Below are 16,668 nucleotides of genomic sequence, written 5' to 3'. Positions count from 1 at the left end.
AGAAGCTCTATACAGTCAGTAAAAACAAGACCAGGAGCTGACTGTGGCTCAGATCATGAGCTTCTCGTTGCAAAATTTAGGCTTAAATTGAAAAAAGTAGGGAAAAGCACTAGGCCACTCAGGTATGAACTAAATCATATTCCTGATGAATATACAGTAGAGGTGACAAATAGATTTAAGGAATTAGATCTGATAGACAGAGTGCCTGAAGAACTATGGATGGAAGTTCGCAACATTGTACAAGAGGTAGCAACTAAAACCATCCCAAAGAAAAAGAAATGCAAGAAAGCAAAATGGCTGTCTGAGGAAGCTTTGCAAATAGCTGAGGAAAGAAGGGAAGCGAAAGGCAAAGGAGAAAGAGAAAGATACACCCAATTGAATGCAGAATTCCAGAGAGTAGCTAGAAGAGATAAGAATGCCTTCTTAAATGAACAGTGCAAAGAAATAGAAGAAAACAACAGAATAGGGAGAACCAGAGATCTCTTCAAGAAAATTGGAGATATGAAGGGAACGTTTCATGCAAAGATGGGCATGATAAAGGACCAAAATGGCAGAGACCTAACAGAGGCAGAAGAGATTAAGAAGAGATGGCAAAACTACACAGAAGAACTATACAAGAATGAGCTTAACATCCCAGATAACCACAATGAGATGGTCACTGACCTCGAACCAGACATCCTAGAATGTGAAGTGAAATGGGCCTTAGAAAATCTGAGCAACAACAAAGCTAGTGGAGGTGACAGTATTCCAGCTGAGCTATTCAAAATCTTAAAAGATGATGCAGTAAAAGTGCTACACTCAATTTGCCAGCAAATTTGGAAAACTCAACAGTGGCCACAGGATTGGAAAAGGTCAGTTTACATTCCAATTCCAAAGAAAGGCAATGCCAAAGAATGTTCAAACTATCGCACCATTGCACTCATTTCACTTGCTAGTAAAGTTATGCTTAAAATCCTACAAGTTAGACTCCAGCAGTATGTGGATCGAGAACTACCAGAAGTACAGGCAGGATTTGATTGGTTCAAAATTGGGAATGGAGTCTGGCAAGGCTGTATACTGTCGCCCTGCCTATTTAACTTATATGCAGAGCACATCATGAGAAAGGCAGGGCTAGATGAATCAAAAGTTGGAATTAAGATTGCCTGGAGAAATATCAACAACCTAAGATATGCAGATGATACCACTCTAATGGCAGAAAGTGAAGAGGAACTAAAGAGCCTCTTGATGCGGGTGAAGAAGGAGAGTGCAAAAGTTGGCTTGAAACTCAACATTAAGAAAACCAAAATCATGGCATCCGGCCCTCTCAATTCCTGGCAAATAGATGGGGAAGAAATGGAGGTAGTGACAGATTTTATTTTTCTGGGCTCCAAGATCACCTCAGGTGGGGACTGCAGCCAAGAAATTAAAAGACGCTTGCTCCTGGGGAGGAAAGCTATGGCAAATCTAGACAGCATACTAAAAAGCAGAGATATCACCCTGCCAACAAAAGTGCGTATAGTCCAGGCCATGGTTTTCCCAGTTGCAATGTATGACTGTGAAAGTTGGACCATAAGAAAGGCTGAGCGCCAAAGAATTGAGGCCTTTGAACTATGGTGCTGGAGAAGACTCCTGCGAGTCCCTTGGACTGCAAGGCGTTCAAACCGGTCAGTCCTAGAAGAGATCAACCCCGACTGCTCTTTAGAAGGCCAGATCCTGAAGTTGAAACTCAAATACTTTGGCCACCTAATGAGAAGGAAGGACTCACTGGAGAAGGCCCTAATGCTGGGAAAGATTGAGGGCAATAGAAGAATGGGACGACAGAGAATGAGATGGCTGGATGGAGTCACTGAAGCAGTAGGTGTGAACTTAAATGGACTCCAGAAGATGGTAGAGGACAGGAAGACCTGTAGGAACATTGTCCATGGAGTCGCGATGGGTCGGACACGACTTCGCAGTTAACAACAACAACAACAACAATAGACATTAAACAGGAACATAGAAAATATCAAATCCTGTGGCATCTCATAACGTATGGGTCAAGGATAAGACCTCTCACATTTAATGGTATCAGAGACCACCATAAGGTCAAATATTCCTAGACAGTTCCATAAAAGGGCAAGAAATCTCTAGTTTGCTTCTTCCAAGAAGCCATTCTCCTCAAGTTAATATTTGCTAACAATGTGCAGAAGCAGAGTTAAAAACTGAATTCTCCGGAGGTGCTAGATATTTTGGAACCTTAGTATTGATATCTTGACTTTTCGTTTCCCAACTAAATTTTAACAACTAGTCCAAAGTCATCTAGCCATCTAGCTTAAAGTGAGGCTAGTGAGGCTCACAGTCTCTTGGTTTCTAGCCTGATGCCTTAACCGCTACACTAATGTGGCTCTCATCTTATTCTACAGTTTTCCTATCACTGTAAGTTTACATCTATTTGTATCTACTCTATTCATTTTTCTCTATGTTCTATGCCTATGTTTTTAGCATAATTTTTTTTTATATTAAGTGTTTCTTAGCTCTTTAACTCTTTCCTTTTCCCTCAGGTCTTCAGCTCTTATAGTCAGTCCATTTGCTTCTTTTATAGATTTTTATTAAGGATTTTGATTACAATAGTAAAAACTAATACAAACTAAACCAAAAGAAAAAGGAACAGAAAGAAAGAAAAAGTGCCAGAAAAAAAGTAAAAGAAAAGAGAGTATACAATGAAAAAAAAGGAAAGAAAAAAATATAAAGAAGCGACTTCCAACCTAAGTATGGACAAATTTAGTAACTGTAATTAGTAACTGTAACTAAGTTACTCAATGAAACATATACAATAAATGTAGGTATTGAAGCACTTCATAATACATTTGTTAAACTATGAAGCTAGAAAAAGCTGAACAAAAATGAGAAAATTTGATTTTTATTTTGTAGCTGAAAACATTACTTGTTTTTTTCTACATATATCTTTATTTTCTTCCTTTACACTTTAAAAAAAATATATGAGATAGGTTGCATCCCAAGGATGAAAGTCCTGGTGGGATTTTTAATACGGTGCAACAAACCACTTCAGAATAGCCATGATATTCACATTTAAAGCATAGGATACAATTACTACAAAGGGTATTTTGCTGAGGCACCAAGCTGCTTAGGAATGACACTAAGCAGGGTAGGGCTTGGCTAGCAGATCATAAGAAAATTGCAGTGTAATAGACCAAACTGGAAAATGATGAGTAAATTACTTTTGTGTAGAAAACTACATCTATGCTTTTAAATAAATATGTGCAACATCAAAAATGATGTCTGTGAGTTAGACAGTCAGTAACTTATTCACTAATAGCTCAAGGTTACACTGAAGCAGTGTAATTACGTTTTTCGGAAACACACATGCCTCAATTTTGGCAGATGTCAAAATAGAAGGGAATTTTGCAACTTCAAAGGTGAATATCATCAGTTTTCTCATAGAAGTTCTTATACACATGATATAGAAAGGTCAAGGAAAAAGAGAAAATTATCAGTACTACTCTTACATGCTCGAAAACCTATGATAGAAGAAATAAGATAAATTAACGCCAGAAGAAATGCAAAATGAGACTCAGAGTAAGACTTTTCTCAACATATGCTTAAATAATGTTTGGCATTTTATAGGCCAGAGCTACAGGTAATCTTGGATACAGGTAGTCTTGCATAGGATCTTCAGTAATTTCAAACAATATGCCACTGGTTACTAGGAAATAAATACGGTAGCATTAATTTTTCATATTCCTTGAGATAAACAAAAACTGTTTTTTCCTTTCTTAAAACTAGTTATAGTATGTATTTGTCATAGCAAAATGTTCATATGGCAATTTTCCCATCATGTTTTATTTATAAATGTTGCTTAAAAAAAAGTATTGCTTCACAAGAATCATTCACTTACAATACTGAGACTCTAGGATTAGGAAAGAAAAGCTACAAATTAAAACACCCCAAAAGTGCTTTTTCCAAAAGACAATTGGACTTTGTTTCTTTCAAGAAAGTCAATTTGCATTTTGGAAAAAGCCCTTTTGGGACAACCATGACCTAGATCAGGCATATCAAACTGCCAGCCCGAGGGCCGGATGCATCATACTGCAACCGCGCCCAGCCCATTACCGGCAATGGGGGAAAAAGTCATAATACATCACGCAACATCACGTGACGTCATGAGTTTGACATGCCTTGACCTAAATGATTGAGAATCTCCATAGACACCACAAATTAAAAGCTAAAGTCCTCTTCAGAACTTTTAAAGAGATCAAATATAGGAAGAGTTCCCCTTCATTTTAGCACACGGCTGAGTTTCTTGGATTGGTCAGGTTTTGTTAGTACCTTAGGTGGAAAACTACCATGTAAAACTAGGTGAGACTTGGAACTCAAAAGACAGGTAAGAAGGTAATTAGCAAATACTTCCTTGCTGTTGCCAAAAAACTCTGCATGGTTGTCTCCGTGTGCTAGCCTGGAGTGAAATGTAACCTGGAAAAATCTTTACTTAATTCATTTTACTGAACATTTTGTCTCTGGTACACAGGGATAAATATACAGCCTAAAATAACACAGATAAAAAAATGCTTGTCTTTATTTTCAATTTAATATTGCTTCTAAAATTAATTTAGATTACTTTTAATTAGCTTCCAGAGTTTAGCACTCTGGGAATTATTTAGGCTTCTTGGAAAATCGTACTTTAATAAAAAATGAAATGAAATGAAATACAGATGGGGAAAAATAACTTGCTAAGACTTGTTCAGCTTATCCTTTAACTAAAAAATAGCTAATACAATGTATAAGAGTACTAGAGAAAAGGTTCTGTCCTTGAGTAGCTTAATATAGAGGCTTGCATGAAAAAAACCTCTGTAATCAGATACTGCATAGTGAATATTTAAAATCAAGCTGCCTAGAGGCAGATCACAATATTGTTTCAGCAGGATTAAATTTCAATTTCACCCAATTCCTAAGCATCCTTTCATTTCGATGCTTTCATTTTAAAGACGCTTCTTACTGATGGCACTATAGAACATGTCAGAAATCTAAATGCGTTGTATTGTTTTATACAATAGTAAGTTTTAACACATAGTTTTTTTTAACACATAGTGCATTGGAGTAGTACAAATATCTGAATTAACACTAAGGGCTTTTATATAAACTGGGTTTTTACCAAATATAATTAGTATTATATTAAATAATTCAGCTGTAATTACCTTCAATTATTAATGTTAAGCATATTACGGGAACACAAGTATAACTGTATTTCCCATTAAAACATGGAAAGACTAAAGCTTGCATGATGTGCCCTTTCTTTCCAGACTTACTCACACTGATTGGAAGAAAGCTATAAGAAACAATTGTGTTTAACAGGGAGATAAATTGGGAGCAGCTTTGTACCACGCATGCAGGCATCTGATTCTACATATAAAATATATTCTTACCTCTTTTTAGTAAATGTTATAAACAGAATAATAAGTTTGGCTCTGATTCAATTTAGCTGATTTTCCATAATGTAATAACACTAGGCTTTGTGCTATGAATGCTTAGTTATTAATATGATCCTTCAAACACCCCAAGACTTTAAGGGAATGCTGAAAATTTTCTCTCATTTAGTTTCACACATACATTGAAATCTATACAAATGGTATTCAGCAAGACTGAATTTATCCAAGTCAGAATTTTAAGGTTCATAAATATTTGACCACTGTAACAAATTGGCTTAACACTAGAAAAAATACATAATGATGGGGACTCATCTGGTAGATAGGTTATATGCAGATGGAGAGCATCTGGGATTTGACCTGACCCATAGCTGGACTGTGTTTGTTGTCCAAATTGTTTAATTAGCAAGATCTGTGCTTTAAAGAAAGAGAAACCAATACTATAAAGGAAAAAAAAAACCTTAAGCTATCTTTGAGATTATGTCATGTGTTTTGCTCATTTTCATTTTCAAGAGCTACACACAAATCAAAGTGTTATAAAAATAAAGTGAATTTAGAATGTAATTGTACAAGGTGTTCTAAAAACTGAAATGCGTTGGTTTAAAATGCACGTCACCAGAAAATTCTCTGATATATAATTCACTGGGAAAACAAGCATTATTTGTGCAAACCTTTGAATATTCTCATATCTTCAGGAAAATTATTTGTAATGTATTAGTGTTAGGAAATAGCACAACTTGACTTAAGAACATTCTTAATATTGTTTGAACTTGTAAGATGTGTCCTTTAAGAAAGTGTGGTAATAAACTGCTTTATTTTCTAAACTTATTTCTGTTAAAATAATTATACATATATACTGTACATATGGCCCACGAAATGGTAAAGTTAATAATATTTAAAGTCTACAATTACAGCATACAGATATATTCCCATATTAGTTTATATTAACTTTGTAACTATCAGAATAATATTTATAAGCATGAGTGTCTAGATATTGCCAAACTAATTTAGATATGAAAATTACTTTGTATATTAAAGTACATGTACTAAAGTAAAGATAGTAAATAATTCAAGACTCCAGCATGAAACTAAAGTTTCTTAACAAAAGAGAGTCTGGAGGTCTTTGGATAACATACAAAACAAATTCTTTATACATTTATTCAACTAAAAAGATAAATGTATTGTACAATATATATATTCAGGATGTCAGTGTGAATTCTGAGTTTGGGAATATAATTTGCTTCTCATACACTGCCTCCTATACTTTGATACTCCATATCAAAGTATATAGAGAGTACCTGAAATAATTCATACTTCTTCATTAGTTATCAAAACAGTAATTTAAAAAGTAGAGCATTTTTTTAGATCAAACTGTTATTAATGTTATAAAAGCATCATAGAATGGCATCATATGACAGAATAAAATAAATCATTTAAGGGTACATCCACATGTCAGAATTTTTAAAGGGTTAGGCCATACTGTAATTAATTCAAAACTATACTGATTCAATAATCCATGGCACGTACATTTTCAGAACATAAATGAAATATGAAATGAAGCATATTGAAATATTCCTATTAAGAATGCCAAGAGGGAAACACATTCTAAATTTCTAAAGTTTGTAAAAAGCAAAGGAATAAAGAATATTTGAGGGAATAAAGATTATTATGCAATAAATATTTGTCAGAATGTTTTTCTTATAGGCTGTTCACTAGGAAAACTGAACTTTATGTATTTAAATTCTGTAAAAGATATATCTGGTAAAAAAATTAGTTTGCTTTGGTAGTAAGACAAAAACACAGGTTGGTATCACAATTCTGTTTCAAATATCAACAATAACACTTTGGAAACAATTATTGAATAAAACAGGATTATTATTTATTATTAAAATGTGCTGAATATAATTTTTAAAATTTTAAAAAAATTCTTGTCGTGTTACTATATAACAATGTACACAAGGTATTTCCATACTTACCAACTATTTAAAAGCCAGTTTTCTTAAGAATGCCACCATGAAGCTGCCTAACATATTACATCTGCATACATTCTCCTATTCTTCAGCAACATTAATTGTCATCGACACCAACAACACAGTATGTGTAGTTTAATTTCATGAAGAAATTGCTGAAAATTGTAACAGTCTTATGTCAGCACAGATACTGACCCTTGTATTCTGGAAGTGCAGAGAGGATAAAAAGCAGTAAAGCAAGCAAAAGTTTCATATCATAGAGAACATCACCAAATATTGTGACACTAACTCTCTTGTCTCAGTACTGCAACTGGTTTTACCAGTCTATTGGTCCTTTTGCTTCTACATTAAGAAACATTTTGTGAAACCATAGTGTAAATAAATAATAAAACTGTTTTGGTAACTTCTCCAACTAGATTAGGTTTCTAACATCTAGTGTTACATAGTATAAATGCTAGTTTCAGCTGCATGAAACTACAGATCTTCAGCATACTGAAGGCTGTTGGAATCCATTAAAAAGTTTGAGAAACCACAGAGAATCCAGGAATAAAGTTGAGGTAAACATAAATATGTTGACACATCATGCTGAGTTCAATCAGATTTGAGCATGGTCAAAAATAAACAATTCAAATATTATTGATGGCAATAAGAGAGTTAAAATATGCTTAGTCAGTCTATTGATGCTGGAACAAAAGGTTTTTGCTGCCTAAGAAAAAAATCAACATGGCAGCCTTCACCACTATGCACAGACTAAAGCAGGGATAGGCAACCTTGGCTCTTTTATGGCTCGTGGACTTCAACTCCCAGAATTCCTGAGCCAGCATGGCTGGCTCATGAATTCTGGGAGTTGAAGTCCACAAATCAAAAAAGAGCCAAGGTTGCCTACCCCTGGACTAAAGCAATTTGGTTGGTAGCATTCATTACGGCTGACTGTTTCCTACCATATATGGTAAGAGCAGATTAATTTAGGGACACATGGTGTGCTATGTGTCACAAGTTAATTTCTTGCAGGCATTTGAATATCCTAGCATCTGGTTCTAAGACCACACCACAATAGGACATGAGGACATTGGACATAGGACATTGCTTTAGTTTATCTCTGAGAGGGGAAAGCCTTTGTGAGGTTGTGGCCTTATTTTTTTTTAAATAACTCGGTAAGGCTTGCATGGCAACTACAGAACTGTAAGTAAATTGGCTGCTGGATTAGAGATTAATTTCTCTTAATTTTTTTATTTCTATTTGCATAGCACAGGAGAATCTGGGAAAGTTATTTTAGCTCCAAATGTCATTGGGCTGTTTAGTGCTCCAGCTCCTTCTTACACAAGTACTAACACTGCTTTCATTGATCTAGTTAAGCAGATCGTATGAACACAGCCTCAATATTTTTGGTTTTGTACTTGGTTATAAAAACAGAGGTATCCTAGAGATATATTTGACATATGCTAAACAGAAATGCAGAACTCAGTGTGGGATTAGTCAGTTTCTTTAGTAAAAGTTACGTTCCTCTTTCTCTTCCTCTTCCAATACCTCCAAGAGAGATCTACAAATTATGTTTTCTGGTTTATTTTTTAATTTTAACTGATACAATTTTCAGAAACATCTGCAAGAAAACAACCAAGCTCAGAGATCACCAAGACCCCCACAGCTCAACTCTGAGCAACAAATATTCTCTTCTATCAGTAAAATTTGAATCCAGTACTATTTAGAAAGACGCTAGTGTATTGTTTGCAACAGAATGAAGCATGATAATTGAAAGAAGGTTCATTGAAACAAGATGGAAAAAGTCTGTACACGATGAAAGCACCATGACATCTCACAATAGAAGAACAATGTTTTACTTTTTCCAGATGTGTGAAGCTTTGAAAGCAAACCATCAAATCTTTTCTTTCATTTTTTAAAAATTGAACTTTAAGATGCAAGCATAAAGCTATGTATTACTCTCTTGTAAACCCTGCAATTTATTCCTTGTGGGTAGCAAATATGTTGACTAAGAACATTCCAGTCTACTTTTCCAACCACTAAACCAAATTTGGGAACTACTTCAGGCTTTACTATTAAAAACATTGGTAATGCAATATCTAATTGATTTTATGCCTTTCTTAGCAGTGTTTACTATTGCTTTTGTACTTTCATGATTTTGTATATCTGAAATGCTAGCACTGCAAGGACATACAACAGAAATGCTGTGAAGAATTTTATTTTTTAAATTTATAGCATTTAATGTAGTCCTGGGTATCATTTATATACAGCATATATTATTTTATGCATAACAGTACCATAAAAACCAAAACTCTAAGAATGAAATACATATCTCTGGATACTAAATCCATTCCATTTGAAAACTTTGCAGGCCCAACTAGTTCTTTTGACACTTCAAAGAGCTCAGGCAGAAACACAGAGAATTTATCATTAGCTACTCTAGTGTAAGAAAATAATTTAAGACAATAATTTGATTATTTTACTGCAATAATAAAATGAATCAGTGGAATGAAAAATGAAATATTATCTGGCAAGCATATGATAGGTAAACAAAAGGACTGATTGTAATTTAGCAAATACATGGATGAATTATTTTGATAAGAATTCATTGCTTCCTGAGAAGCCTGAAGATCTTCAATATAGTTGAAAGAATCAGTAGGATGGAAGCAGTTAAATGAAGCAAGGAAAGCCTACAAGGAAAGGAGATTTGGAATAGCATGGCTAGGCAAATGAATATAACATTATTTTAGTCTAATTTAAATAATCTACAATAATCCTGTTCTACTATGAACACTACATTTCAGATGACATCTCTTGTATGTAAATGATTCTTTTCAGGGCTTTTTTTCTCATAGAACGCCCAGAACGGAGTTCTGGCACCTTTTTTTGGATAGAACTTTGTAGGGTAGGCAAGGCGGGTTGTATGACGTGTGTGAGTTCTGGCACCTTTTTTTTTTTTAACAAAAAAAGCACTGATTCTTTTACATACAAGAGATGAAGGGATTTTATTTACACAATTGTATACTTGTTCCTGTAATTGATAATGCTTCTGCTTAATGAAAGTTTGGGTCCAACTAGACAGAAAAAAACATTGCTGAAAATGAAAGTGGTTGCATCAATGGACAGTTAATAATCAAGTTGTATCCTTTTCTGAAATATGATAATCTGGAAATTATGACCTCATGGCATGATTTAAGTATTCAACATGTTTAAAACTCTTTACTGAACTCAGCCAAAAAGGAATGTCTATCTCTATAGTAGCTGACTATAGCAGCTAATTTCTGGGATAATTTGTTTTTGATTAGATCTAAAAACAAAATTTCAAAGCTTTTTGAGGGAGGGAGAGAGGGAGGGAGGAAGGAAGGAAAGAAGGAAGGAAAGAAGGAAGGAAGGAAAGAAGGAAGGAAGGAAGGAAATGGGATAGGAGGGAAGAAAGACCAATGTGGAAAGAGCTTAATCCAAAGTTGGTATTATGGGTGGGTAGTTCGGGGCTCCAATAGGCTAGGTGATGTACACTGATATACAAATGGAAAAGACTGAAATTTATGAAAGTGGAAACAATAAAGAGAGTTAGATACCATGTGCAGCCTATTGGTAGCCTATCTGTGGTTTTATCTTATATTTTCTTTCAGAAAAGTAGAGAATTAACAAAGCTGCTTTAAGGGTTTGTAATTCTTATCACATGGGGGAATTCTGAATACATTTGTATAAGCAAAAGCTAACTTCAATACTGCTTCACAGTGGACTCATGACATCTAACTAACATTTCATACTAACATTTATTCCAAATATTTAAAGTCCTGTATCTAGATCATTAGTTTGGAATGCAGTGATAGAGGCATAGCTAAAACATCACCATACTTGAAAACACGGTAAATCTAAATTTAGTCCAGACATTTATAGCAAAGATAGAAATAGTTATTTGTCAGCTATTTAAACAAATACCAATCCTCTTTAAATCTGCAGTGCTTTTACTTGTGTATGACTCACTGCTTCCACCTTACTGTTTATTTTTTGTGCATATATTTAAGGGTATATATTTTTTTATATCCTGAAGGTCAGAATTAATATTCTTAAGATAATGGAAACTATTTCACTATTCCATAGTCACACCAGTAGTGCCTCTAATCCCGACCAAAATTATTCTTTATATTTGTGAAAAGAAAGCTCAAGCAATCAATCCTACTTTATATATTAAGTAACCCTTTGCCCTTTGGACCCCATGGGATCTACAGCTACAACAGATCTCCCCCCCCTCTAGAATTGAAAGTGAAATCTTAAAGCCTCTTATATGTTTAAATAAATGTGAAAAGTCATGCAAATATCCAGACTAGGCTATTTCTTTACCACAGTTAATAATTACAGTGTGAAATACAGTGATCATTTAGGCCATGTATTTCCTTGAGAGTTACAAAAATCCCATGCAGTTTAAAGAAATCATAGCATGAAACAAATAAGGAAAAAAACCCTTAAGCCCATTTCAAGTACTTTCTTAATGGTGTCCTTCCTCACATCAGCTTCTTTCAAAGATACAGGATCAAAGCTTAGAAAAACATTTAATGTAACAAACAGGTCAGAAGAAAAAGGAAAGGATTGTTGCACAGCAGCCACAGTTTGCTGTACTCAAATGGATAGCTTGTTTTAAAAACATATAGAGCATCAAGTAAGACTCTGACAATACTACCCAAAGGAATATGTTAAGTTACTCCTATGGTTTTACTTATATCCTACAAAGTTCACTTGTGGTGCCTGTAAGTACTATCCATTCAAAAGGAGTTAAACATTTAGGGCTAAAACAGTTTGATACCCAGCACAACCAAAGGAAAATAATAACACTCTTCTTCAGTCAGCATTTGCTGTATTGTACAGAAAGCCAACAGAATGGAACATTGCCCTAGACAAACAGACAGAGCCCACAGGACAGGCTGTAACTTTTAAATAGTACCTGATTGTCCTGACTGAAATGCAGTATTTCCACATTAGATTCCACATTGCACTGCCATCTCCCGTCATGACCACCTCAGAAATGCTGCAAAAAGCACACTTGTTCCGAAGAGCCTAATAAAGTAGCACATTTTGTAGTCGTAGAGCAAAAGTTAGCCAAGTTTCAGGAGGCAGTCAAGCTCTGATCCATGATCTCACAATGATTCCCTAATGTCTGCTGGCTTAAACTCTGAAACTCACGGAGGGAGGCCAGTTTTCCCATCTGAGATCTCAAATTACTGCCTTCTTCAGTATTTACATTATTCACTAACTAGTAAATCCAGCTCTGTTTGGAAAGTAACAATTCCTTCTTGGTACACATGACTAAGGAAGTAACTGTTATTGGTTATTTATTTCTATGGTTCAAGGACATTATTTGCTAGAACCACAAGTGCTTTAGGAACAGGAAACATAATTAATTCATATAAAGACAGTAGTGTAAACACCCCAACACTTTTGCCTAATGTAATGAAGTTCTGTGCCAGAAAAAGTATGAGTAATCTTCCAATGCTGGATATGAACACATATTACAGGAATGACTCCCAATATTATATAAAATATCAGTCAGTAGGGGAAGTCTGTTATTGAAAAGCTACTCAGAAAGAAAAGCTTAAATGAAAACGGACAAACTAGAGATAAATCCTGTATGGTAATTCATTTATTTTACCAAGCTAAAATAATGAAAGAAATGTTGCACTTTAAGCATTATTGATTACTCATTATGCATCTATAATATATGTGACAAATATGTTACAACAGTGGTGGGATTCAAATATGTGAACAACCAGTTCTCTGTGTGGATGTCACTTCCTGAAGTCCATTCTGGGCCTGGGCAACAAAATATTAGCTACCGCTTCTGCCGAACTGGTGTGAATTGGCTGAATTCCAACACTGTGTTACAGTATATATAGTATAAATGAAGTATATGTAATATTTGCTTTACTGCTGAATAATAATTCTTTCAAGAACCATTTTGCCTGTGCCATCATTATATACAGTTAGAAATCTAATAAAAGAGACCCTTCTGTTCTTGTTGCCTGTGGATTTCATGGAATACTTTTCATGCAAAGTGAAATAGAAAACTCATCTAGATTCTTTTGGATTGTAGGAACAAAGATAAGTATTTGTAATACTATGGTGTTGAGAAACAAAGAGCCAAATTCAAGCCATTTTCTGAACAAGAATGCCTTTATATTATAATCCTTGTTTTGTTTTTCTGAAAAACAAAGCTTCATACTTGGAGGAAGGCCAGAGCTTTCTGTGAACATTGTGAAGGTTTCTTTTTCCTATTACCACTGGTCTTGTAAATTAATTTGTAAAGAGAACAATAATATCAGCCTTACTAGTGAAAATATGGCCATTTTCAGGACCCTACATCAGGGGTCTTCAAACTTGGCCAGTTTAAGACTTGTGGACTTCAACTCCCAGAATTCCTCAGCCAGCGTGTCTGGCTGAGAAATTTTGGGAGTTGAAGTCCACAAGTCTTAAACTGGCCAAGTTTGAAGACCCCTGCCCTAGATAATTACTTTATAAATTCTAATACTCTGTGTTTCTCAGAGCTCTACGATCCCCTGGTCCATAGAGTTGGTCCATGGAGCTGCTGGGTGAGATTATTCATCAACAATTATCAGTACACTGACGTTATTAAATCATACATCTTTATATCAGGCCACCGAAGTGATGTCATCAAGGTTCTCTCCTAGTGCCTGGAGGCCGAAGGAGTTTGGATGTGGAAGATCTGGCCTGGATTTTAAGCCCTTCTATCAAGAAATATCCATCCATACAGCGATAGCCTTCATTCTGAATTGACAAATATTGTGGAGATCCACCTGGACTTACAGTTCCTGCTCAAATTGTAGATGGCAATCATAGCTAAGAGGGTTCATCTTGTATGCTAATTGCACTCATTTCTGGAGCCCTTGGTCAGTGAAAGCCTAGAAAGATGCCTTAATCCAAACAGAAAGAAAATATATCTTTGGTTCTTTGTCAATACTGACTAGAACGAGACTGAAACAAAGGAGAACAATTATTGAAGCATCACGCATATCTCATATCCAATCCCCTATGCTGAAGAATACCATGACTAATGAAAGCTGCTGAAAGTCCAGGCAAGTCACAATAAATAAGCTACCATTTAGTAAAAATGAAATGTTAACAGACTGGATGAAAATGGGTCTAGCAATAGCCACTTAAGGAGAAGTTTCATAACTATCTCTTTCAAAAAAGGTAGCATTATTCTACCTACCTACCTACCTACCTATCTATCTATCTAAACTCAAAATTGTGAAAACATTAATACTCATGCCTCTTATTTCTCTAAGAACAACATTGGACTAATAGAGATGGTCTAGCTTAAAGTCCCTCTGGAAACTAATAGAGTCCAGTAGATGCTGTAGGTGGTATTGGGATACCTGAACTGGTTTGACCTTTCTGCAATGGGATGCCACCTCAGAGAACTCCATCAACAGAGTAATCTGTTGACACTCCTTGTAAGCTACATGGGGTGTGGACTTTTGCTAGCTAGCAACATAACTTTGGGGAGAGAAATCACTGCTAGAAGCTTGATCCAAGTAAGTGTAATCTCTCTGGAACAAAGAAAAGATAGTCAAGATCAGGGTCTTCAGACTTGGCCCTTTTATGACTTGTGGACTTCAACTCCCAGAATTCCTCAACCAGTTGAAGTCCACAAGTTATAAAAGGGCCAAGTTTGAAGACTCCTGGTCAAGATCATCAATACGGCTCTGGATGGCAACTCCTCATGAGTAAACTGTGGAAACTGTTTTTATGGTTGCTTAGGAGTGGAGTGGCTGAGAGTTGGGATTTACATCAAGCTTGGAAATTAAGCTCAACTAAGCCTTATATCTTAATCACTTTTTGGGGGGGTTATTCTTTGCATATTAGATAGATTAAGACTGACAGACTGCAAGGGTTTACTTCATTTATCAGGTGACTTTCCCTCTTCTTAAAAGATGATGGTGTAAAACTTTTTAAAAGTAAATGATTTTAGAAGACTATGCAGCAAAAGGGGACTTAGTATATGGATTTTAAAAAGTTAATAACAGATTAAGGGGCCAGAGGGATTTGGAATTATGGTTTTGAATTATTTAGAACTTACTTTCTCATAAGAAAGTGAAGATTGTTTTCAGGTTTTTTTATAAGAAGACCTTAAAGATGGACACTAGAGCCAGAGGATAAAGAAATTAGAGCAGAAATCTTTAGTGCAAATTTTTGAATACATATCAACTAATTTCTTTTGACAGAATGGATTAAACACTTGAAACACTTGATAAGTTTCACAGAACATGTTCTAATAAAGTTGTAAAACAAGAATGAGCTGCAAAGGATGTTTATGAAATTAATTTGAAGAGAGAATTAAATGTAATACAAATGAATCTGATGGATAATTTACTCTCTAAAGCAGATGAATAAACATTAAATCAGGAAATTGATTTGGATAATTTTTTCTTCTAGATATATAAAAAAGCTCTCTCAGATTTGGAAGGACTTTTTTTAGAAGTAATGAACAAAATAATACATTTTACTTATGGATACAAATTAAATGTGTTAATGTTCTGAATTATTTTTACTTTGAAACACAGATGAACAGCAAATTATTCCTGTGACTTTTTTTGAAGGGTTAAAAATATTTTTTTAAAAAGTCAGGGCAGATTTATAATATTGGCTTTTTCAATCAGGGTTAAACAAGGAAAATCTGGCTGCCCTTACTGGACTTTTGCTGACAAAGATTGATTGACATTGTATTTGGACATTGCTTTCTTATCTAAGAGAGGAACACGATTATGAAGAAAATAGTTATATGTGATTGCTCTTATTGGACTTTTGCTGCCAAAGATTAACATTTTGATTTTGTTTTCCTTCCTAAGAGGTGAGCTATAGGGACAAAAGTGATTTTGTTTTATTTAAAGAGAGTGGTAAGCTGTTAAAATTGTTTTTACCTGCTGGCATCAAGGGAGAAATTACTTCTTTTTCTTTTCCATCTCTAGCACCCTATTTTCATCCCCCTCCTTTGACATTTGGTATTTTTATGCTTGTATTTTTTGTAATTTGCATTGATTTTTATTCTTTTTGTGTATAATTCTTAATATAATTATTTGGAAAAAAATCAGAGTTTGATCTGTTCATATCAAGGAACTGATGGTAATATCTCTCAAGTCCAGATCACACTGCCATTGCCCCAAAATAAAAAAGCAGGTATAACATTTCCTTTGTTCTCCCAGAGGTAGTCCAGAGGAAATTTGGATCAGGTCCAAAGGATGTCTGTACCCAAGGATGGCAAGTTAAAATCTGACACAACTTTACAGCATTCAGGTAGAGAG

The 16,668-nt window shown here is 34.9% G+C and overlaps 1 protein-coding gene across 12 annotated transcripts in view; it reads right to left on the bottom strand.

The window, feature by feature from the left end:
• The window catches only part of IQSEC1 (IQ motif and Sec7 domain ArfGEF 1), a 270,339-nt gene that overhangs the window by 121,160 nt on the left and 132,511 nt on the right, over positions 1-16,668 (bottom strand). Inside the window, exon 1 of one of the 12 annotated variants that reach the window (XM_039349426.1) lies at positions 12,294-12,735. The exons of the other annotated variants lie outside the window; for them this stretch is intronic. Within the exon in view, the coding sequence (XP_039205360.1) occupies positions 12,294-12,361 (68 nt within the window). The 5' untranslated portion in view covers positions 12,362-12,735. Of the gene's footprint in view, positions 1-12,293; positions 12,736-16,668 lie in introns of those variants that run through there. 12 annotated transcript variants of the gene reach the window in all.

This window comes from Crotalus tigris, unplaced genomic scaffold, assembly GCF_016545835.1.
Source record: "Crotalus tigris isolate CLP2741 ecotype Arizona unplaced genomic scaffold, ASM1654583v1 scf7180000018275.596634, whole genome shotgun sequence".
NCBI classification, from domain to species: Eukaryota; Metazoa; Chordata; class Lepidosauria; order Squamata; family Viperidae; genus Crotalus; species Crotalus tigris.
Note: the sequence above shows the minus strand (reverse complement) of the source record. Positions and strands in the feature narration are given on the sequence as shown.